We start from the raw sequence: 25983 nt of genomic DNA, 5'->3' as shown, positions 1-25983 counted from the left end.
TCAAGGCAAATGATGGACAATTGTTTGGTGATGTTCATCTTTATCGCAACTTTGTGGGAGTATGTATATTTAACAAGGCCTGACATAGCCTATGCTGTTAACAAGGTTAGTCAGTACATGAACAGTCCGTGTGATACACATTGGACGGCAGTGAAACGCATATTAAGATACCTCAGTGGGACACTTAAGTATGGGTATTTTTATTACAAACTGGCAGCTTCAGTCTAGTCTGCTACACTAATGCAGACTGAGCAGCTTTGGTGGAAGACAGACGATCCACAACATGTTACTGTGTATATCTTGGAGGTAATCCAATTGTGTGGTGCTCTAAGAAACAAAGTGTTGTCTCTAGGTCCACTTCAGAGGCAGAGTATATAAGCCTTGCTAACTCTGTTTCTGAGTTGATTTGGATTGAACAGTTACTTGATGAAATTGGCATTAGTGTAACTGGAAAGCCAGTTGTGTGGTGTGATAACACCTCTGCAATTTCTATGGCAGCAAATCCAACACATCATGCTCGAATAAAGCATGTGGAAATTGATATTCACTTTGTGAGGGAAAGGTTTTTGGCTGAACAACTCAGTGTAAATTTTGTTTCTTCTGCAGAACAGGTGGTTGACATACTCACCAAGCCATTGTCACCTGCAGTATTTAGTGATATGCGTTCGCATCTTGGTGTTAAGTCTTGGGCAGAAATCAACAATACCAGTCATGAGAAGCAAGTCTGAAAAAGCCAGGAAAATGTTGAAGTGGCAATTCAGATCATTAGAAAACCAGGAGAATATTAAAGTATTATATAGTTGTTTGTAGCTGTAATAGTTGTAACTGTTTTAGTTAATTTGTTGTAACTGAATTCTAGTCAGTTGGGCCATTCAGTTGGGCTAGTTGGTTAGCCTTAGTTGTATATATAGTGGGCCTGTCCACTGTTCATTATCCAAGTTAAGCATTTTTTGTATTTTTCAGAGTATTGTATTCATTTCTGTTTTACGATTGACTTCAGTAAACATCATCCCCTCCTTCTGTTTTGGTTATCTCTTTCCTTTCTAGTTTATCACTGCTAGCTTACACTTCATTTCCTTTCATAAAGGAAGAAATCGCTATGAACGTCTTTGTGACTCGGATCCTTGCCTTTGGCGGAAGATGCTTGGTCTTATGCCAGGATCCGAACCGCTGGTTGCAGCCTCATTGAATGCAACCCAACCTGAATCTCTGTCAACTTGGTTCAGTGAAAATGAAGACAACTGATCTCTTTCCCAAGCATGGAAGTGAGCTGATACAGGGTTTTCAGGCTCTTGAAAGTTGTGATCGCCGGAAGTACTTGATGCAACGAAATAGAAGCCATTTGTATGGTCGGATGATGAGGCCACAGGTCCAACATACGGGTGCTTGAACTCTATCACGGCCGACTTCTACGGCTGCTCGACCTACGGGAGCTGGAAATACTGGGTGTCTGTAATGTTGGCAAAGTGCTAGGGTGATGGTGTTGATAGTATGCCTGAAGCGCTTGAACTCTATAACGGGCCCGGGCATTGCTACCATGGTAAGCAGGTATAAACGAGGAAGGAGCCTCACTTGCTACTCTAGCACCAGAACTGTGAAAACCTAAATCCGTTTGATCTATATATGCTTGGAAAATGCAACTGTCTAATGTTATATATTTTGGAATGATATTTTAGTCTAAAAAGAGAAGCAGTAGATAATAAATAAAATCAAGCTCTTATGTTTCCGCAATGTCCGATTCTAGTCCTTTACTGGGGGAGGGGAGAGAGGAGTTTATGTGAGGAAACATTGCTTGCATCTGGAAAATAGATGCTGAACAGAACAAAAAAATAAATGGATGCGCATAAAAGAGCAGTGAAAACCCAATCAAATAATCCAAGTCAATTATGTTGAGCCATACCTGTGGCCAACAACAAATGGATGCATAAAAGACTCCGGTCTTGGCATATCCGAACCATTCCTGGCTGGCCTTTGACTGACAGGTGTAATTGAAGGCTTATCAGAACTACCAATTGTACGTGTAGATGTAGAGAATGGAGGGTAATGGTGCTCCCAACTATGATAATGGAGATCCATTGCAGGAAAAGCATAAGAGTAGGTATCTCACTAGCCACTGATGGACCATTCCAGTGACCATTGAAACTAGAACTATTTGAAACATTTCCACTGGAATTTGAGGATGAGGGATGAATCATTGACCCGACGTAAGATATATATGGACATGGTCGTCCATTGCAGAAAAAACATAAGAGGTAGGTAGCAGATGATGAAGTTTCTGCGAAGATAGCATGTCGTCCCACTACTCATGATCTGCATCTAAAAAGAGCAAGCAAAAGGTTAAGGTCGCTTAAGTGTCTCGGAGGAAGCTTGGGCTTTGGTCTATCAGCGGTTTTTGAAGGAGTTTTAATTGATTGGATTATGTTGCTTCTCCAAATATGTAGATGGTTCGGCTCTTGGAGTCGCTTGTGCTTTTTTCACATTAATAGATATGGGTATTTTTTTGGGTTATTTTGGTTTTTAGTGATGTGAGGCTCGGGATAGGTGTGAGTTGGTATCAAATAGGGTTGTCCTTGTTTTATTTGGCTGTTTGGGGAGTTTCTTATAGGTTTTCTGGGTTTTTTTATTTTGTTTCTGTATCTAGATTGGTGCTAAGGTGTACCGGTTTGATTATTTAATAAATCATGAGATACTCTTTTCCTCATTCCAATTTTCATTTACATACGGTTTAGTATTTCAGCACACCAAGTCTCTTCACTATAAAATCCATAACCAAACATTACTCGACAAAAAAGAAAGGAAATGTCTTACATGTTGAGGAAAACTCTCCTTGCCTGAAAAAATAACAAAATCAGGACATGTTAGGGAAAAAAAATTGAAACTTGACCTTGGCAAGAAAACTAAGAAAACAAAATGTAATGATAAGCATAAAGAATGAAAATGGTATGTTTCACTATGGAAGAGTTGATGACAATAAACTTAAAAAAAGGCTTTCCTGACAGGAGAGAACAATAAGCATATTGCTCCTTCCACAGAAATAAACAATATTCTGTGATTATGTCGAGATGCTATGCTCCATTAATTTAAGCTTAGGAAACTCTTCTAGTGCAAAGAAGTGGTCTGCTGCCTAATACCTCTTAAAATTTTAGGCATTTTGCTCATGTATCTCATGCAGAACGAATTTGCAATTGACAGAGATACAGTTAAATGTTGGGTCTCCATAGATAATTTGCAGATTCGAGGCCGTCTGAAAACACTCGTACATTGATTCAATAGTCTTGATTGAGTTCCAATGCAGTGACACCACAATTATAAGCACAGGATTAATGTTTTTCTTCAATTTCATAAATCAGTTTCTAACTAAGAAGATGACAACTCTCTCTCTCTTCTTTTGTAGTTATCTACAACAAAGATTGACCCTAAAATACACAAAAGTGTAAGGTGGCGAACATTTGATGTGAAGAAAGCACAACATCCTCCTCGTTAGAGTCGTACCTCAATTGAAATTCGGACTCCTACCACATCATCCATATCCGATAGTCGTCCATGACCTCGGATAGTGGCTTCTTTCCTAAAACTTCGTAGATCAAAGTGATGGGGTTGTAATCGGTCCGCCTGACGACAACGATACCATTGATAGGAACACCAAATTGGCAAGCGGCGCCTTTCAAAGTAATCGTTGTTTTACTACTCGGGAAATAATAAGTGTGTGTCTCGGACCTCCAACGTTCAATCAGAGCATAAATCAACACTGGATACACCTTAAAACCGCGTACAAATATGGCTACATATAGACTGGATTGTTGAAGATATCATCATCCGCTTATGCGGATCTCTCAATGTCATCCCGCAATGACGAATGCTCCGATCTTCTTCCGGATGGAGTTCGATCGATGAAATATGAACATCATCGATACGTAATATTTCTTCTCGGGAAACCATTTTTCTTGATTTTTTTTCAGAAAGTAAGAAACTTTCTTAATTTTTTTCATAATAATGGATAGTAAAAAACTTAAACCCCAAAATCCAATTCATAACCTTAATCCCAATGGCTATAAACAACTAAAATTTTCAAAATTATGGAGGTGACGAGTTCCATGGTGATCGTTGCCATGTAACCATTGTTGTAGCCCGTTGACCAACGGATATTTTTTTTAATTCAATTGAACTTACCTCGAGGTAACGAGTTCTCTTTTTTCAGTTATAATATTAAAATTATTTTTATAATTTTTAAAATTATTTTTTTAAACGGACTCATCACATCGAAATGATAAATCTCTTTAATTTAAATAAAGAAATGACCCACATGGAACCTACTCATGTGGATCTATTGAAATAGTATATCTCCCAGAACTCATCATTTTAAACTCATTGCATCGAAGTGACGAGTTTTAGAATTACTGTAGCTTTTTTCATATTCTCCAAAATAAAAAATCTGGATAGTCTTATGGATTAAAAAATCGTTTAGATTCGTACCTAAATATTATACTAGGACAAAATTGATAATTACATTTATCAGGGAATTTTTTTTTTTGAATAATGCATTGGAAAAAATAGTTCGAATAGGATTGAATTAAAATTATTTATTCAAATAGGGTGAATGCTATAATACCAATGGGAACGCATAGTGTTCCATGCGAGATAATTTTGGATGGGAAACGCATGCATTTCCATGCTTTACCCAAATTTTTTTTTACTTAAACACTATAAGTTGTTCGAACCATGCTCTGTTACCTTAATTAAGTTGCTTGAACCATGCCCTGCTACCTTGATTAAGTTGCTTGAACCATGTCCTGCTACCAAGTTGTTCGAACCATGCCCTGCTACCCTAACACTACAAGTTGTTCTTCATGCTACCCCCATAAAGTTGCTCAAATCATGTCCTGCTACCAAGTTTCTCGAACCATGTCCTATTACCCTGATCAAGATGGTAGAACTATGCCCTGCTACCAAATTGCTCGAACCATGCCCTGCTACCCTAAAACTTCAACAACTATAGTGTCTAAGTAGCATAGCATGGTTCGAGCAACTTGATCAGGGTAACAGGGCATGGTTCGAGAAAATTGGTTACAAGATATTATTCGAGCAACTTTATCGGGGTAACAGAAAGAACAACTTGTAGTATCATGATAACGGGATACAATTCGAGCAACTTTATTAAGATAACATAACATAGTTTGAACAACTTACAATGTCCATAAGAAAAAAAACCTAATTTGGGGGAACTCTTTTTTTTCATGCATTTCCCATCCAAAATTATATATATCTTATAGTGGTATTAACTTGATAATGTAACATTCGCCCTATCTAAAAATTATGTCACATGGTGGTATTAACTCGGCCTTATTCGAACTATTTTTTCTCAATGCATCATTAAAAAAATTTAGCCCATTCATCACAATCTCGATTCTTGCCACAGGTAACAAAGTTTATTTTTTTTATTTTTTAAAATTTATTTTCACTGTTTGTTTGTTTATTTTTTAACTAGTTTTTGGAAGAAAATAATGGGTTCGAATTCAAATTTTAGTTTAGAGAAATGTTTTTTAAACTTAAATTTGATAAAATTAATGAATTCTTAAACCTGGTTACTGTTGTGACCATCCTTTTCCAAAAACTTGTGTACAAAAGCATGGCAGTCTTTAAATATATCAGCAAACTGCAAACCTAAGACGATATAATTGGACATGCCCTTCTCCCAGAGAAATGTTGTCTCTGATCAAGCGTAGTAATTTAGGCTTGTACCTGAATGATACCTTCATAGAAATCTTCATGGTTGACCTGTAAAATCCAAAACCCATTTTAATATGCACAGCAACTGCAAATGCACACCCAACCCCCATTCACTATGAAACACCCTAATAGCTCTTCTTGCCAAAAACAAATTTCAAGTAAATTAACAACTGCACCTCAGTTGCATCACGGCGAAGAGCTACCATGCCGGCCTCCACACAAACAGCTTTCAGTTGTGCTCCATTGAAATCATCTGTAGACCGAGCAAGTTCCTAGAAATTCACATCTGGATGGACATTCATCTTCCTTGAGTAGATCTACAAAATCAATGCAAGTATTCACTATAATTCATCCCAGGTAAGAATCCGTGGAATTGGTGGTGGCCCTGAAAGACATACCTGAAGGATTGGAGCTCTTGCTTCTTCAGTGGGATGCGGGAACTCAATTTTACGATCCAATCGAATAGAACGCATCAGAGCAGGATCTAGAATATCAGCTCGGTTGGTTACTGCTACGACCTACAACACATTATGGATCACTTATATTTTAGCAAATAAATACCCAAAAAAATCATGCCAAGGCAAACCTTAATGCGTTCATCATTGCTGAAGCCATCAAGCTGGTTGAGCAGTTCCAACATTGTTCGCTGAACCTCCCTATCTCCACTCACCTCACTGCAAATGATAACAGGCAGAACAAGAATCAGTGGATCTATCCACAAATAAATGCCACTACCAGCCTCAACAAATTTGCTTATGAATAAATTAAGATATGGCATTACCTATCAAATCGCTTTGTGCCAATTGCATCAATTTCATCAATAAAAATGATGCAAGGAGATTTTTCTTTTGCAGGCTGAAAAGCATCACGTACAAGTTTTGCTCCATCTCCAATAAACATCTACATGCATTACATTTATGTTACTTAATATAGAGCCTAAGCAAGCCAACATAAAATCAAAACATAATGAGGTTAAATATTAAAAAAATCTATAATGTTCTACTAACCAAGGAGTATGGCAAAAAAATATTTGCAATATGAATTGAAAGGAGTAGACAAGGTTGAAATACAAAGAACTAAGTTGAAAGGGTACAAGAGTTAATACCTGAACCAGTTGGGGGCCTGCCAGCTTCAGAAACGTAGCATTGGTCTGTGCTGCACAAGTGCGAGCCATCAGTGTTTTCCCAGTGCCAGGAGGTCCATATAAGAGCACTCCCTTAGGTGGGCAAATGCCTAGCTTTTGAAATCGTTCTTTATGAGTCATGGGCAACACAATGGCCTCAACTAGTTATTGGATCTGATCCAGGAACAAGCATAAGAAAAACAACATTAAACAATAATTTAATAGTTATGAAATAATATTCTCAGAGAGAGAGGTGGTGGGAATTAAAAAAAAAAAACTTGCCTGCTTCTCCAAGCCACCAATATCATTGTAACCCTCAGTTGGCTTCTCATCAACCTCCATAGCCTTTACTCTGGAGTCATACTCAGATGGTAAAGTATCCAATATCAAGTAGCTGTCTTTGTTGACCCCAACCAAATCACCAGGTTTCAATTTATCAGGGTCAACAAGTCCAACAACAGGTAGAAAGATGGTCTGTAGTAACTAAAAAACAAGTCATGATGAAACCAATTTTTCTTTTCAACAATATCAAGAAAATCTTAATTTGATATTTGATAACTAATTTCACTATAGAAAACAGAACAGATTATCAAATTTCTTACAAGTAGGAGATAAGAAATCATGCCCTTCCACTACCTGCCGAGTAGAAGTTTTCAGCACAACACATTTGCCCTTCCTTTGCGAGTCTAGATCAATGTTGGCACCATCCTCCTCTTATTCAGCTTAAGGATTCATCTCCAATATCTGAAAGAAATTGTACTTAAAATTAAAGCACCCAAGCAGACACCATGTGACCCCCTACTCTTCATTTTCCTTCAAGTACCCCATGTTTCTTACCCATGTCAAGGCATATTTTTGAATATGGGCATGGGATATGAACCTCCAAGTGCATGAAAATACTTTTTTAAAAAAATAAAAAATACATCAGTATATAGAAGGCACAAGGTTGCTTTTCTACGATATAACTACATCAGTAATGGCTCATTATTAATCTGCTACTGCTACCCCTTTGAATACTCTTTTGAGGATGTTTAAATTCATAATCATATATACCCGTGCAGAATCAATAGAAGATTACTGGAACACAAATGAAGAAAGAAAGAAAGAACGAAAGAAAAAAAAAGATGCAAGATTTACCTCAACAATGTTGCCGACCAAGTAGGGCAGCTGCTTGTTAAGCTAATCTTCTCTTGATTCTCCTTAATCTTTTCCTTGTATGAATCCAACTCGAGATTTGTCCTTTGCATTCCTTCAATCCCAGAAACCAATTAAAACAAAAATCAGAAAATTCACGCTAAATATAGCTACATTCTTCCGAAAGACCAAAAGTTTTCGGTGTAACAGAAATTGCTTAGCTTCAAGCAAGAAGATTTCACATTTCTAATAAAACCACGAAATTTACCACGAAACTAAAGAACCTTCCCTTAATTGTAAAACATACTTAGGTTAATCAATATCCAAAACAAAGACCCGACTAACATAGAATAATTGAAAGACGACATTTTATTAAAATTGATAGTCGTGGATTTTAAAACCCTAAAGACATACGAAACAAATAATAATAATCAACAGAGATAGAGATGGGGAGAGAGCAAGGATGGAGAAGGACCTTGAGAATTCGAATCTCATTATCAAGAAGACGGGAAGCTCGGACGATATCATCGGTGGTCATGGAAGCCAACTGGTCTTCTTCAAAGGTCGAATCTTCCACCATAGCGGTCGCCATTGGTGACGGTTTTCAAGAACGGATATTTCAATCGAGAGATGAGTCCGACAAAGCGTAGAAAGCAGTTCGAATGGAGAAAAAAATGAAAGGCGGAGATAATAGGTAAAAGAGGCCACAAAAAAATGAAGATCTTTATAGTTCTCTTGTTCGCGACGAAAAGGAAGACATCGCAGGCGGTGAATTGTTCATTTAGGCCTCTCCGGTAACTATTGGGCTTATTCTTTCTCAGAACAGCCCAATCTTTTGTTTAATTTATCTCTTATTGGGATCAGAATTCAGATGCACTTGGGTAGCATCGCGTTTCAAGCATAATTAGTGTGATATCCGTATTACTTTTATTATCAGTAAGCCTCTTTAATCCAGAAAATAAATTTAATATAGTTTTTTTATTAATTTTTTCATCGTTTGATCATTACGGCATTGATGTGGTAGCTCACAATACTGACGTAGTAGTCCACGATACTGATGTGTTAATTTATTTACCATGTTTGAGTTACCAATTTAGTTCATCTACCATATTATTCATCACGTTATCAACCATCGTGAACTGTCACGTTAGTACTGTAATAGTCAACGACCAAAAGCGTTGGTCAAATGGTCACATTGAACTTATTTTCTGAGTCGAAGAGTCACATTTAGAGAAAAAAAATACGATGATGACATTGATTTTTTTAAAAGTATAGGGACCTCTGATACATTTTTGTCTTAAAATTAAATTAATTGGTTTTTTAAACTGTTATTAGTATTGATTTTTTAATAGTTCTTAATTAAATCAAATAAAATTCAATTAATTTGATTAATTTTTGAATTAATCAAAAATTGTCATACGCTTTTTAGTTAGATTAATTTGTGTTTAATATAAGTATTTTTTTTTCATTTAGATCTAAATTCGGTTAGATTTTAAAAATTTAATAAAATTGATTAAAAATAATAAAATCTGAATTCTTAAGGTATCTAAATTTAATATATATATACATATTTAATATTTTCAATTACTTTGATTAATTCGTTTAGTTAACCAATAATCAAAGTTTAGAAAACTCAATAAATCCAACGTCTAAATATCTGATGAAATAATCAAATTAAATTTTGATTTGACCTGTGAATTTTTTTTGATTAATTTGAAGTAAATAAAGGCAATATCTATTCAAAAATAATTTTTAATCATTTGACATTAAACAATCACACATCTAATATTTCTAATGTTCAAAATTAAGACCTTAATAAATAATAACAATTATATTATCATTGAAGTCGCTCAATTTATATGGATATATTAAATTTTTAAACCAAACAAATAACGCTTCTAAACATTATTCTAGGACAAACTCAAAAATATAAATATGTATCAATTATAAGCATTTTTCATAAATATTTAGCGGGTATAATATTATATTATATTATATTATATTATATTATATTATATTATATTATATTATATTATATTATATTATATTATATTATATTATATTATATTATATTATATTATATTATATTATATTATATTATATTATATTATATTATATTATATTATATTATATTTAAGATAAATATTGCTAAATTTGAAATAAAATGGCTGGAAATTTATATTAGCATAGATCAAAACTGCTGTTTAACAAAGTTACTAAACATCAAATCTTTTATTTACATGTTCCAGCAATGGAATTTAACATGTATTCCATTGTTGTAACAAATTAGCTTCGAAAAACCGTCTCCAAATTTTCAGTGGGCGTATGTCACCAATGTTCGAATAATTTTCCTTCGATCTCCGGTTCATCAGCAAACCTCTCGCCGCGAATCCCATTAATTCAGTTGGATCCATATAACTGCGAATCCTTGAACCGATCCCACCTTCACAAGAAAATCCCGTTCTCAGGTACCTATCCGGAGTGGCTTCTTCGGGACCGATATCATTCCGCTTTGTTTGAGCTCGGATTTTTTCTACCGATGGTTCATCTCCCATATATTCATGGCTTCCTAAGCCGAATGGATCCCAATCTACCTGGTGCAAGATATTGGCTGCACATTCTGCACCATCTTTGTTAAGGTTTTCTAATTCGATATATTGCTCAAGTGCTAATTTGTCGACTTTTACTTTTAGATTCTGCAGTTGGTGCCCGATTCTAGATGCAACGGCATCATATAATTTCCCTCTTGATGCATCTGGGGTGTCTTCGACATTGAGCAGGTCATCAAAATGTATAGGGTCTCCAATTAGAACCGTCACCTGCAAAGTTCATGTATAAATGAATTCGCCACAACACTAATTGGTGGGAAATGTAATCAACGACATAAAACTCAATATAACCAACAAGTAAATGTGCAAAGTCACAAGAGATAATCAAACTTCGACCGTTGCAGGTGAAATTCAAAAGAATGCCTATTAAGCAAAGAGGATAATGGAAAAAGTACATACCGTCTTGCCAATCCTCGGGAAATTGGCTCCTATAGGCATAACATCTTGCATTCCAGTGTGAACAAATGGCAGAACAAATGGAGTAGTGTCAGCATCTAGAACCAACCTGTATCATCATAATTATGTTTTAAAAAAAATACATTTTAACTAACAAGAAATGCAACAAATAAGATAAAAGTTCCATTTATTGAACAAATTATCTCTTTAACACAGATTTCAGCAGGAGACGGATCTGTTTATTTCCTGATGTAAGAAAACATATAAAGAGAATAATTCTCGCCTGCCAACGCCTCTCTTAGAAGATCTAACTGTTTTTCCACCATCTCGAGAACGACTGCCTTCTGGAAAGATGTGAACCCATCCACCAGTATTCAGTTTTGAAATGGCCATGTCCATGCCCTGTTACATTAGAATTACAATGATGAAATAAGCATGATGCCACTCGTTTAAGTAATAAAGACGTATACATGCAGATTAACCTTAATATACCATACAAGAAACTTGTCGATAAAGGTGCAAATATCTAGGGTCTCAAACATATTACATAACTTATGCATCATAAGAAGTCCGGAAAAGGAAACAAAATCTCAAGGCACTAAACAATATGAATCGTGCATGTAAACCGATATATTCTCGCATTCATACACATTCATAAAACTGAAGAATGTGTCTACAATCAAACTACTACATCAGCAATCATATCCATTTTAAAGAAGTTCAAATGTCACTCCTCTTTGTTTTCCTCTTCCTTCACTTGAATGTCACTCATCTCAACAATGCAGACCACAAATTCTGCAAAGCAAGGCTTCCAAATTCATATGCACTTGCATGTGTGGTTATCAACTTACTCGGCATTTAATACACACTGTTCCATGATAAGAATAATGTCAAAATTTAAAAGGCATACCATCTGATAAATCCCATCACCTCGAGACACAGGCAACACCTTTACAGAACGAAAGAATGTAGATGTAACGGGATTGCTGAAGCATCGATCTGATGCACACAGGGTCCATCTCAAGTTCTCAGCATTGAGAAGAACTCTGGGAGGAAGCAGTGAAGCAATGACAAATGGATCATCCACAGAAGCAACATGATTGCTTACCTGCAAATAAACATTCATTCATCCGCATATGCTAAATATAATAATAGGATCATACATAAAACTGGTGAACGAGACAAAAGTTAAAAAAGATAAATAGCAAAAATCATAGATTATACCGTTATAAGGGGCTTGTTCTTGGGTCTATTAAGTAAGGCATCGTGTAATTTTTCAAGGCCATAAACCTGTCACATTAGAGAACTTGTATCAAATCCTAGAAACTGTCAAATAAATGCCAATTAACACAATAGAGTTTTCTTAATTACATACTTGGACATGATTGAGACCATTCATAAAAACATGGCAAACGTTTCCAATCAAAGGAACAGCTACAGCTTGAAGCATTCGAAAAATAGCCGAATCCTCCTCCGCGTTACAGTCCTTGGTCACTGCAAGGCCAGCAACTTAAATTGATCAGCTAAAAATTCGAAGATTTTTAACAATACACATTCAAATAAGTTTAAAAAGTTCAAATTATGAGATCAAAAAAAGTTGAACTGAGGGCGAACAAATTATAATTTTGTTTCGAAACAACTATTCGTGGCATTCTTTTTCTCTATAGTGTTAATTATCAAAAGTTAAAAAACAGGGGGAAAACTTGAGCTCCCTAAAAAGCAAAAATATCTCATAAAATAGATCGAAGACGTGGAAATCAGAGCGGGGAAAGCGACCTCGTTTACGGTAGTAAGCGGAGGAAGAAGGGAGAGAATCACGGCGGAAGTCGCGGAAGCGACGGAGCCAGCGTTGAACCGTGGAGGAGAAGTAACGGTCAGCGAACACCGAATGGCGGTGGCGATCAACGGCCACCCTGAAGCGCTGCCTGAGCTGGAGTTGTAAGACGCGAGCCTTGTTCTTCCATAGATCGCCTCTGTCTAACCGCTGAACGGCCATTGTTTCTGGAGGAGAGTTTTGAGCGAATTTGTGAAAAATAAATATTTTTTATTTTTAATATGTTTGTTTGATTATTCGCTTCGATCTGGTGAAAGCAGAGAAAGGAGAAAGTGTAGGGAGCGGAAACAAGAAATAAAAAGTGGAAAAGAAAACGCAGGAGACGGCGAGCATAGTAAGTTCAAGTAGGGCTCGATTTTTATAGTTAAAACAAAGGGTAAATTACACAGTTGTCTCTTCAGTTTCCAATCTATTTTATTTTGGTTATCAGTTTTAAAATAAGCATGTTCTGGTCACTTTTACTTTCCATATCCCGTTAACTCCTTTTTTTTTATTAAGTTTGGGTATTGATACGTTAATAAATATGATTAACTTTTAATTTATTATTAAAATTTAGATAAAATATTAGTTTAATCCTTAGTTTAGATAAAATACTAATTTAATCTTTAAATTCGACTAAAATCCCTATCATCATCATCCATCACAAAGAATAAATCGATGAAGGACTATCTGCGGCTAAATACAACTAGAAATTACTTGAGAGGACGGCCTGGTAACTTGAGAAGTTAAAAATTCACGAGATGCGCTTTTTGCGTCAAAAAAGGTTCTAACACTTCTATGTATATTTTCTTGGTTGAAAAGATCGTCTACATTTTCTTTTACATGAATTACTTAAGAAAAATCAACTATTCTATCACCAATCAACACATTGGTCACATCAAACCCTCCTTGATTTATATTAAATTTAATAGACATTTATTAAAATATACCAATGTAGTGTTAAATTCTTTTGCATGCACAATGAGTAAAATATTATTCAATATACATCAAGCCACAATTCATTTACATGCAAATTGCTATGCAGCCTTTAATTCCTTTTCCTCTACGCTCTACAAACATTAAAATAAAATTAAAAAAAAAAAAACTTCTTTATGATCACTTTAACGGCGCTCCACTACAAATTGAAAGTAAAATATAAAGATCTTTGCGTTAAACACTATCTTGCATGTAAAGGGACAATAATTTGATCAATAAGGGCATACAAATCATCAAAATTGATTATCAAAGCCAAAAACAAAATAACTGCTTACATGTAACTCTCTTCCTCTTTCTCATCAGGTAACCATTGTCCGTGGTTATAAATTTTATGTTACAAGACAAAAATTTGAATACTTGGCTATAATTATAGACATAATCAAAGTTTTATGTTACAAGATAAACTTATAATAACTTTTATAAGAATATAAAATTTTTAGGAGAAATCTTCTCATTAACATCTCAATCAATCCCTAACTATAATAACATTGATTAAATATCATAGGGTGAGAAAAAAACTTGGAATGGTTTCACCATCAAATTTATTCTTGTCCGATGGATCTAGAAAAAAAATTTAGGGTGAGAACACATATGTATTAATCACATAAAATTTTGATAAAGGGTGAACACAACTAAAATTTCATGGTAGACAAAACTATTAAAATATGTAATTATCTAAAGAAAATTTGAATTCCAATGTGATGAACTAATACCTTAAAACAAATTAAGATTTAATCAGGAAACTTATAATTACAAGAGAATGTAAGATTTTTATTAATACACAATACAATTGTAATATAACACACTTACCCCATTATTTTTTCTTATTTACCTATAAGTTTCTTACTCTAACACACTTTTTACACTCTTCACTACTCTAGTAACAATGATAAATCCCATTTCATATTTATATATTTTAGTGTTCATTGGATTATTGATACATGTAAACATTTTAGCTATTAATCTTATAAATGCTAAGAATTTTTTTATATAATTCTAGATGTAATATCAAATGTTATAAATATTTAGATTATTTTACGAATATTTTAGATATATATTATTTTAAAATATTCTCAAGATATAACTCGTAAATGATAATTATATATTTATATAGTGTCTTTCCAACATTAACAATTTTTAATGATTAAAAAAATAAAATATTTTATTTTAAAATAAATAAATTGTACAAATTATTTTTAATTTGATACTATTAATTCTTCTCCATCATTGTCTGCAACCGCACGCTGATAAAGCTTTTGTTTTCGTATTCGTTAGATATCCGATATGACTTGACAATATATCCTAGTGCAGTTGATGCGATCATACCAAGGACCAAACTTCTTCAACACATGATCACTTCATGGGCGTTCTGCCTTGTTGATTCTAAGGGAGGCTTACCTTATTTTATTATTTATTTACTCATTTATGCATTACATGTCACGTGAATATGTTTATCTTATTCTTAATTTTTTCTTGAATATTATATGCTATCATTTATATGTATAATATATGATATTCATGCATGACTTATTAATTCACATCTTTATATAACTCATTCAATGCATATGCATTCATAGTTAGCTCATTTGCATTCATAACACAGGTGGCAAAATGAATTCATAATTATAATAGCTCAATTCCTATCTAATTATTTGTTTACATACTTTGTCTAGGTACATTGGATGCTAAGTAGACTAAAGGCAATTGAAGAGTTGGATGGACAGTTCACGTCAGTCAGATTGATCGTCATTTTTGAACATGTTCCAAGCATCTTTGGGTGATGAAGTCTTCTTAACATTTAATCCCCTATCACTTATCTTTCCAACACACTTTGAATCATATCAATCCGATATTGGGAGCTCAAGATATACCCAGATTAATTAAGACAGTGCAGGCTGGAAATAAGTACGGGATTTACACCAAATGAAGAGCCATGTTCACACCTGATGCATTTCCACCTTCATGAATCCATTTATGGCGTGTACAATCATACAAGGAGGCTAAAGGACTTGTTCATATTCAAGGGAGATGGATGCATTATTTTCAAACTCATTCACCAAATCCAAGTGCATGAAGGGAGCCTATGAGTCACGTTCACACTTGGTGCATGCATTCCAAAGGGGGCCGAACATACAATGAAACATTCCTGCAAATTCATGCAAGGAAATGAACCAACATGTTCACATCAAGAGAGGATGAATTCGGCTATGAAGATGTATTCACTTAAATGGATGAACATTCATTTATTTTATTAGTCCATAAACTTGCATAGGGGACGTACATTGTATCTACTTAAGGATGAACATTCATCCATGAATGTTCAATCATTAAATCTTGTATGTGCATCCTAGACATCTCTTAGGCCTATAAATAGCTTTCCATTTCATTTGTAAAAACGAATTCACTTTGTTTAATCAAATATTTGTGAGAGTTTCTCTCTTTAGTTCTTAAGTGAACTTTATCGACTTATCAAGCTTATGCTTGTGGCGTCACCCCTATCTATGTCACCCTGATACTTCTGGTTCCTATCTCTTTATAGATAGTGGGTCAAAGTCCTTGTTTATCATCCCTTAAAGAAGCAATATAAAGTCTGGGTCTTTGTTCTTTGTTCTTTAACATTGGTTCTTCTTTGAGTCTTCTTTGAGATACTACTTTTCATATTCATCTCCATCACCTTCATTCTACTTCCATTACCATACTTCATCATTTCCTTTAAACATATCACCAACTTATATATATTTTCCGTTGCCATATTTATTTTTTCATTTCATTACTTTCATTTAACCATTTTTTTTAGCTTTCTTGTTTGTGCAGGATACTTGTTGCTTTCCTAGATCGAAACAATCAAATGTACAACCTTGACTTTACCATCCATCCAAGTGAGGCTAGGTTGAACTGTATCAGCAGTCCCTCTATATTAGCTTGAGTTTCTTCTCTTGCTTCCTTAATCGGATGAGACAACAATGTCGATCTTGTATTGTATTCAGAATTGGCTAGAGATGCCTCTACAAAATAAATTGCCTATAACAGGAAGTCTGATATGAGATGTCTAAAATAAGGCTAATAAACGATGTGACCAGTAAAAAAAAGTAATAGGTAAAAGCATAGCATAAAATGTTATAAATTAGAACTAAAAAAGTTATAAATCGGAGTAACATAATAGGTTGCACTAAAATGTTATATATGGTAAGAAAATGAGTTATAATCGATAAATGTTATGGATACTATTAACATTTTAGATTTCTCCTAAAAGGTTTCCAGAATTTAAGCTGATGGAGCCTTGAACATTCTCACGATAAGAAAATAAGATAAAAACTGAAAATGTTATGAATATATATAATAAATACGGTTGCCCCATGAATGTCATGGTTCACTAAGAAATAGGTTGTGATATGTAATATTAATATTTTTTATTAAGAAATAGGTTACGATGTAATGACAGCATCAACATGTTGTTTCTGATTCATTAGAGCTTCACATTTTCTCAAAGCTACATTATGAGCATTATTAGGATCTCCAACATATAGTTGTAACTTGTTCTTATCTTTTCAATTCTTATATCCATGGATGACAAACATATCACCTCCTCATTGCTCTCATCTAGATTAATGTCTCATAAGGTAACAATGTAAAAAATGTTGCATCTTTGAATACATTATACTCTAACCAACTTTTATGCTCTTCAAACCATTTAGGATTGAAACTTCACAATTTATCATTATACTTCTTCTTAGAAAACTTGTGCTCTTTTGGTTGGCAAGGACCTTTCAACAAATAAGCCCTTCAAAGTTGTTAATGACCATTATGATGATATTTTTATGGTCTTTGGTCTTTTTTTTGGGGACCCTTTAAAGATTTTCAAAGTTAACTTCTAAATTTTTTTTACCGAACATGAATTCTCTATCATTATTTTCCTTTTTAAAATATTTTCCCATGACTAAAAGAAAATAAAAAAATATTAGTTGAATTATAACATAAAAATGACACATGTAATATAAAATGAGAAAGATGTATTGTATACATTGTCATTTATTTGTGAAGAATTCTCAAATTGATTAAGTAGTAATTTTATAACACAAATTAATTGCAATTCACAACTATTATTAATTTATGTTTGATTTTACAATACCATTATTAATTTACAGTGTCTGGAATATCCCAAAAACTGGATTAGTGACTAAAACATAAGTTTTTGAAACGTTATGATCAATTTCAGAAAATTTAAAAGTTCCAAGGACTTAATTGAAGTATCTTGGTGTTGGATTTAATAGCAAAGTTAGAAAGTAGAAAGGGTATAATGGTCATTTGATAAGAATATAATTAAAAATTTTATTGAGGGAGATATATATACAAGTGGGGAAAGAGGAAAGAAAAATCTGAAGAGTTTTGGGGTTCGACTATCTTCTTATTCTTCTCTTCCCGTGACTCAATGGGTAAGGTAAGTTGGTTTCAAATTGATTATTCCTTTCATTTTAAAGTTTATTTTGATTCTTGAAATGAAAAAGAAAGCTTAATGAAAGCTTAAGGTGGCTTAAAACTCAAAGATGAATAAGTTATGAAAGCTTGAAGGTAAAGAGTTTTTAAGGGAATTATTGAGAAAGATCTAGTAAATAAGTTTTGAAGTGAAATTTGACTTGTCATAAGTTGGAATAAGAAATCTAAATTGTTAGAAAGGGATTTAGAATATGTTGAATATTTGGTATAATTCTTGAGTTTAAGTATTATGGTGAGATATTGAATATTATGATGTGTTCAAGTGATATAAGATGGTTTAAGTGAGTATAGTTGAATTTGAAGTAATGAAAGGAGTTCAAAGTATGAAGTTTATGTAAGTTTAGTTAATTTCGGGTTAAAATAAGAAATTATGGGCAAGGGGTATCGGTATTGTTCATTCAGTACCGATACTTCAAATAGAAAATGAATGATATTTGGGTATGGGTATCGATATTGGATGAACAATATCAATACCATAAGCCAAAAGTTGATAAACTATTCAAGGAGTATCGATATTGAATGATGAGTATCGATACTAGGGGTATCGATACCATTGAGCAAGTATCGGTACCATTTTAAAGAGGAATTCCATAATCGAAATTGGGTATCGATACTGAAGTATAGTATCGATACCATAGTGTAGAAGTATCGGTATTGTACCTTGGGTACCGATACTACTCATGGAAATTGTAAATTAAGTAATTTGTATATGTTATGTTATATAAGGTTGATTAATAGTGATTCAACTTAAGACATTCATATCAATTATATGTATTATGTAGATATCGAATGAAAGTATGTACCAGATGAGTCAACGAGATAAGATCGATCAAGAAAAAGATAAGTGTATTGCTTGGACTAGGGAGGCCGAGGTGAGTGCTTACTATTACTATGTATATTGCTATATGTAAAGTAGACTTGCGATAAGTCTATTTTCACTGTTTTGCATATATGAATACATGAATAAAAGTTTAGTTATGACTTTGTACTATATGAATATGCATTGTTGGTATTACATGTTATGTGATATGTATATGTTATATAAGTTATATGGTAATGATTTATGTGATATATATAATGTGACCATGATCTATATGTTATGTGATCTATGTGAGTACATGAAAATATGAGTTAAGCTATGTGTTATCGACCTAAGTGACTATGTGAATAAGTGGCATGTGAATATGAATCATATGACAATGTTCTATGTGTAAGTGAACTACGTGATTATATGAATATGTGAAATGTTATAAATTATGTGATGATTTGTGTGGCTATATGAATATGTGACAAATATAAATGATAATGCCATGTTATGTGATATGAGAGCTAGGGGTATAGTTGGCATGCCAAGAGTTGAGGGTTCTACGCGGTCCTTCTGGACATATATGTGGTCCTTTGGAACATATATGCGGTCCTTCTGGACATATATGTGGTCCTTTGGAACATATATGCGGTCCTTCGGGACATATATTTGGTCATTCAGGACATTTATGTGGTCCTTCGGGACATATATGTGGTCCTTCGGGACATTTTATATGGCACTCAGTGCAAATTATACGAGTTGTGGTGGCAATATTTGTGCACAACCTCAATGCACTCACATACCTTAAGTTCTCATAAATGTATATGGGCTATTAAAAGAGATAACATAAATAAATTGTATGTGATGATATTTATGTTGTTTTGTGAAATGTCTTATATGATGTGTATAAATAATAAGTACAAGATTATATGCTTAAAGGAATTAATGGTATTAATATGGATAATGATAATAATGTTGATGATGATATATGTGTTTGTATGTATTTGTTATATGAAATGTTATATGGTTTTGTATAATAATATTGTATGAAATGTTTATAAATTGTTAGGTAGCTAAATTTCCATTATATGTTTATATGCCTCACTAAGTCAAAGACTTAACGTGTGAGTGTTTCAGACGTAGGTTCCGAGAAGAAAGAGAAGCAAAGATAAGCAAGACATGTCAACTTCTCCTTTCCAAAGACTAGATCAGAAAAGAATTTGAATTATATGTATTTTGTTATAATGAATGTAGTTGACATGTAATAAGAGAATTGAGTCGATTATGCTCTGATTGGTTTTGTAAAACAATATGATTGTATTTAGTGTAAATTACTCAATTTATTTGAATACAAAATTGAATTTTTAGCTATTTTGTAAAAATAAACGATTTGAAAAGACAATGTGACATTTCGGACTCTTATTCGGGTCGGATACGGATTGAGGGTGTTATAGTGTCATACGTCCACCGTTGTTTTATTATTTGATTTTAAATGATTGAATTATTTATGTTTGATTTAATTATTTGTAGTGATATATGTATAGATTAAAGTGGTCTTATTAACCATTTGTAGTGTTATACGTCCACCATTATTAATATTATGAAATTTAGATTTTATCTAGTGATTCGAATATATGTTTATTAAGTATCTATAGATTTTAACTATTCATTTTTTAATTATTCAAAAATATTTATAGATTTTAATCCTTTGATTGCTTCAAATATATTATTTTAATTTTTAAAATATATTTATTAATTAATGTTATAAAATATAAATTTGATTTAGTGATATGTTAATTTAGTATTTTTAAATTTTAATTATTTGATTTAGTATGCATAAAAAAATTCCTTTGATTTAATGTGTGCGAGTATATATATATTATTTTGATATTATATTTGATATTTATAAATTTATGTTTGGTATATATTAATTAATTTAAATATAATATTTTATTTTCAAAATCTGTCTACTCGTCGTCGTGAAATTGCTCACCGTACGGATCAAAGTCAAAGATATTCGCCGTCATCGAAAAATCTCAATAAAGGTTCGACGTTTTCTTTAAATTTGTTCTATTTATTTTATCTTCTTCTGTTAGTTCTTCTATATTATTTGCAAGTTTGTAGATTATTTAGGTCATGTTACAATTTTTTTTACAGATTACAATCTTATCATGTTATTGATGTTTTTTTAGATTAACCCCACTAAAATCTAGGAATAAGTAATGATTTTGCCGTTTTCCGATATTAGGTGCAAAGTGAATTTGGAGGGAATTGGGTTAACCGGTTACTGATTGCTATTGAGGTTAAGAGTATTGGATTTTGATTGTATATTAAATTTGTGTTGCATATTAGATTTGGGTTTTAACTAAATACATTTTTTGTTTCATTTCGATTCGGGTTTGATGAATTGATTTTCAAACCCAAACAAAAATAATGTTTATGATAGTCATTTTTAGTTATCTTTTGAGCATAAAAAAAATTCAGTGTGGGTACAAGAAAATTTAAGATAGATACAAATTAATTTTAAGGTGACCACGTATATAAAAAATAATACTTAATAAACTAATTTTAAATTTTAAGGTGAACACGAATTCACCCTGAAAAACATATAGTTCTGCGACTGTCTCTGTTCGTCACTAAACAGTCTCATTACACCATCACTACAAACAAGCTTCTGCTCATGCTTGACAAAAAATTGGAATCCTAGAGTCTTGCCCTAGTTGTTAACTTGAAGGAACTTAGCAGAAATAACATAAAACTTGTCAAGGTCACCAGTTTGAATACTTGTACAAAATAAGTTAGAATAATCGAAAGGAATAGTATAGAAGTAAATACACGTTTTTGACAAAATAACCAATTAAAACGAGCAGTTACACAATTTCCTTAAAATAAATTTTTGACAACTCCTATGGTGTTTAAGATCATTAGTCGTCTAAGATACAATTAGATGATCAGCTACGGATACACTTCTTCAGAGATCACGAACTATTTGTTGCATTCGTCTATCACCAAAAAACTAGAGAAGAATAGAAATATTTTATTTGTTTTTGAGTTACTTTTTTAATTGTGTTTAACTTAGTAGGTTTACACGGTATTTATATGGATTTCTCATTGTGAATAATTGAAAATTTTTGACCTAATGAAGCATTAATGAGAATCAAAAAAATTTCAAAATTAATGTTTTGATTAACAGAGCCTTTTTAATATTTATCATTTTGATTCCAAAACAAATTTTGAAAAGATATGCTCAAATAAAGTATTTCGCATTTGAGTTAAAATATGTGCAAGCCACAAAGAGTCTGATCGGTTCGTACATTCACGTTACTCACATCGTGTACGTCTTCAGGTGTACGAACCAACAATTGGTTTCACATTTTTCTCAACAATATCTGGATCAATTTCTCATTCAAAACTTTAAAATTATCGAAAATTTTCAACAAAACGTGATTATTAAGGCTTGAAACCGAGGAGTTAAAGCCACAATGTGACGGTTTTCAAGGTCATCGCCAAACTGTAACCGTATCCACAATATAAAAATATAATAAATCATGTCCGCAATCGTGATACCCCAACTGCAAATGCAATTTAGTACTATGATACCGAGCTATGAGTATTGTAGAAGGTTACCTTTGTCGTTAGGATCCCCATTCCATTTTCCGGCAGTGTGATTCCATTCCCCGGCGAAGTTGACATCTCTCTCCCAGTCAGATTTTATTCACCGACCTTCCCATCCATCTTCGGATTCAGAACATGCAAAATCAGCCAAAAAGAATAAGAAAAAAAGAAGCATAAGCAGACTGTATTTCATTTGTTAAAAGGAATGCATGTGCGAAAACGGAGGGAAATGCGTAAAAAGAATACCATCGAAGCGTTCTTCGAAGAGCACTTCAGCAGAGGCAATGACGAAGAAAGAGACGAGAACCAGAGAGCTAAGATTAGGGATCCCTTTGTGAATAGCCATAACTTAATAGCATGAAGCGTGAAAGTAAAACTGCGGCCGTAGCGTACCATTTACAAATCACTTGCGTAGACCAAAAACACAATTTAAATTCCAAGGATTTGTACTTCAATTTAATTTATTTTTTATTTCTTAAATTGATGTTTAATAATATACAATTATTAGAATATATTTTTGTCGCCTGATCCAATTCCAAATAGCAAAGGCTAGGCTAGGGTTGGTCACCAATAAATTTGGATAAAATCTCTTTAACAAGGATTAAATCAAAACTTGAGCGACAAGCTAAGGGAATTGCGAATTCAAAGAGAAGTAACAATCTGGTAGACAATGGAACATTTTTCAACTAAAAAACTCGGGCTTTAGAAGGCCATCAAAAAGTAAATTTAAAGATGATATAACCAGCAGTTCAGTGGGCTAAGTTTGATACACAAGAAACACTGGCATGGCACTATGAGTATACAAGCATCCACTATATGCAGCATGCATGGTTATGATTGATATTATCAGTATTGTTGTTAGCAATTATCGAACACCAGTTGGATCACAATCTCCTCTTTGGAAGAATCAACAAATAAAAATCTGATAATCAGGCAGTGAATCTCCGATGTTCAAATAGTTTACATCAACCACAACATTCCCCAGATCATCTGCCCAAAACCAAGGAATCGTATGCTTAATGCTTAGTCATAGCATACAAAATTGAGCACAAACATACACTTAACTACACAAATAAAACTAGTATAAAGACAAATGTAATCAAACCTTCGTATATGGTCCTCACAAAATTGACATACTCGGGTATGAGATCCCTATATACGATTCCTCCGGGATGAGCATCCAGGACAAGCAGGACACCTGTCACACCAATTCATACCAAGCTAATTTATATTGAATAATCTTTATTGTAAAACAGGGAAACATTAGTAATTTAGTAGGAACTGAAAACAGATTATTTCTGGCGATTTTATTTAGAACCAAATGCAAAGCCTACAGAAATAGCTACCTGGAGCCATCCATCCCTGTTTTGAATTGCTCGGCAATGGAGCAAGCCAGAGAATATTTCTCAAGTTCATCGAATCATCATAAGTCACATTAGAATCTGGAAAAAGAAATTTTAATCATTAGTGCATAGGGACAAAAATGTAATCAGATGAAATTCGTATACGAATTTCCACATAAATGATACGTCAAAGAAAACATTGAGCAAATTGTACCCTTCTGGCAATAACCCAGGTAATACGGGAACACTTCTTTATCATACGCCGGATATTCTTTAGCATGAAACCTGCAATCCCAATGCTACCACATGAGGAACATGCAAGAGTTCATAGTAATAGATCAATGAAATGAGATATCTAGCGTAAATAACAATATGCATATTGTCTGTTTTCCTGATTATTCCAAATTCAAACACCAAAACTGTGGGTGATCACAACTTAAGCATCTCTAGTGTATATTCTTAACCAATTTCAATAGAAGTTTATCAAAACAACACTACAAGATGATCAGGGTTTTAAAACTAACCGGATTAATAAGTACCAAAAGAAAAGTGGCCCTTAAATTTGGACTCAAGTGCTAATTCCTCTTTTACTCAACATGTTCCAGTTTGTGCTAATTCCTCAACCACAGTGATTGGCAGAAGCAGATTGTCCAGATACCATAGAAAGCTACGTTGAGACTTACTTGGACTCGAGTGCGAGTGCAGGATATTTTATCCGAAAATGTGTCTAACAGGAATTCTTCGAGTAAAATATGTAAGAAGATAGAGAAAACTTACAATATGCCCAGCCTTCCAGTCTGTGTGGCAATGAAAAGGTGGCCATGGAACAAATCATATCGACTTAATGAAACTTTCAATCCAACATCAGGACCCCTCTCAACAATAAGTTTAAACAAGTATTCAATATATGAATTCAACTCCTGCAAATTGATGGTATGAAATATATATATAACAATCTGAAAATTGAACAAAAGAATGTAATATCTGAAGAGTTGACTTTAAAAAAAACCTGGCTTATGAAGCGTCTGCCGTATGGCGTTCTGGTTAACTCGCATTTGTCTTCCTTTGATCCTTCAACATCAGGCACCTGTTGAACAACCGTAATCACAGCCGTTCATCAAGTAGAACTATTAGAGGTGAAAAAAATGAAAAAGAAAACGAAAATATCTTCAACTTACAGGCAAGACGGTTGGATCAAGAGCGCGATGGATTGAATCGGGGTCACCACCGGAGTCAAAAGCGAGCCTGGCCAGCTCAAGAACCGGTTCAGGAGGCCACCAAACGAGATCATTTTCCTTATCTCTTGGGCTTTTCAAAAGGGAACGTCTAGAAAAAGGGAATTTGGAATCAGGGGAGTTTTTGATTGGATTGAAGGGAACGAGGAAATTGAAACAGGATTTGAGTTCATTGGCAACTAAAGGATTAACTGAGGAAGACTGAGATGGTGCGCCCAAGAGAGAGAGCAAATCGGAGGGCGTAGCTTTGGGGATTGAAGATGATGATGATGGTGGTGGTGGTTGGAGCTTGGAGGAGAAGAAGGGAGAAGATGAAGACGCTGCGAAAGAAAAGGAAATAAAAATGGAGAAGCGGAGGGAAAGAGAGGGGATGCCCAGTGGCATATTTTCCCTCCGTTCTGCAACTGGTTTTTGGGATTGTAAGAAATTGGAATTTATAGTATTAGTGCCGTGAGTTCCCTCCGGTTTCAGCAGGGGCTAATGTTTCGCAATATTGGGGGAAGTAGGGTTGGTTGTGGTGCTGGTGCGATAAATTAAGCAGACGAGGTGCACAATAGCCTGATAGGTTGTGTAGGTAATCAAGATGTGACGATAAAATGATCACTAATATCATAAGGGGTGTTTAGACGGGAGAATGTGAGATTTTTATACGAATAGAATTTATATTCCTTGTTTAATTAGTCCGGGAATTTC

General features: G+C 33.8%; 2 protein-coding genes and 2 pseudogenes across 3 annotated transcripts; all 4 read right to left on the bottom strand.

The window, feature by feature from the left end:
• Nucleotides 1-1097: 1097 nt before the first annotated feature.
• LOC120128682 lies at nt 1098-2777 on the bottom strand (annotated as a pseudogene).
• Nucleotides 2778-5644: 2867 nt separating this feature from the next.
• LOC120128704 lies at nt 5645-8662 on the bottom strand (annotated as a pseudogene).
• Nucleotides 8663-10141: 1479 nt separating this feature from the next.
• On the bottom strand, nt 10142-13099 carry LOC120128615 (tafazzin). Its single transcript, XM_039146275.1, has 7 exons — nt 12766-13099; nt 12365-12483; nt 12214-12279; nt 11900-12097; nt 11273-11391; nt 10993-11098; nt 10142-10803 (listed from the first exon to the last, which is right to left on the bottom strand). Exons 1-7 carry the CDS (start codon nt 12983-12985, stop codon nt 10243-10245), a joined length of 1389 nt encoding a protein of 462 aa, XP_039002206.1. The 5' UTR covers nt 12986-13099; the 3' UTR covers nt 10142-10242.
• A 10348-nt stretch (nt 13100-23447) lies between these two features.
• LOC120128750 lies at nt 23448-25779 on the bottom strand. 2 transcript variants are annotated; one of them, XM_039146384.1, is made up of 7 exons: nt 25234-25778; nt 25065-25142; nt 24833-24975; nt 24270-24340; nt 24059-24154; nt 23818-23910; nt 23448-23702 (listed from the first exon to the last, which is right to left on the bottom strand). In XM_039146384.1, exons 1-7 carry the CDS (start codon nt 25672-25674, stop codon nt 23620-23622), a joined length of 1005 nt encoding a protein of 334 aa, XP_039002315.1. In that variant the 5' UTR covers nt 25675-25778; the 3' UTR covers nt 23448-23619. The 2 variants fall into 2 exon arrangements, with proteins under 2 accessions (XP_039002315.1, XP_039002316.1); XM_039146385.1 differs by lacking the exon at nt 23448-23702 and having other exon boundaries at nt 23818-23952; nt 25234-25779.
• Between the last annotated feature and the right edge of the window lie 204 nt (nt 25780-25983).

The sequence above is a fragment of the Hibiscus syriacus genome, unplaced genomic scaffold (genome assembly GCF_006381635.1).
Source record: "Hibiscus syriacus cultivar Baekdansim isolate YM2019G1 unplaced genomic scaffold, ASM638163v2 tig00110482_pilon, whole genome shotgun sequence".
NCBI classification, from domain to species: domain Eukaryota; kingdom Viridiplantae; phylum Streptophyta; class Magnoliopsida; order Malvales; family Malvaceae; genus Hibiscus; species Hibiscus syriacus.
Note: the sequence above shows the minus strand (reverse complement) of the source record. Positions and strands in the feature narration are given on the sequence as shown.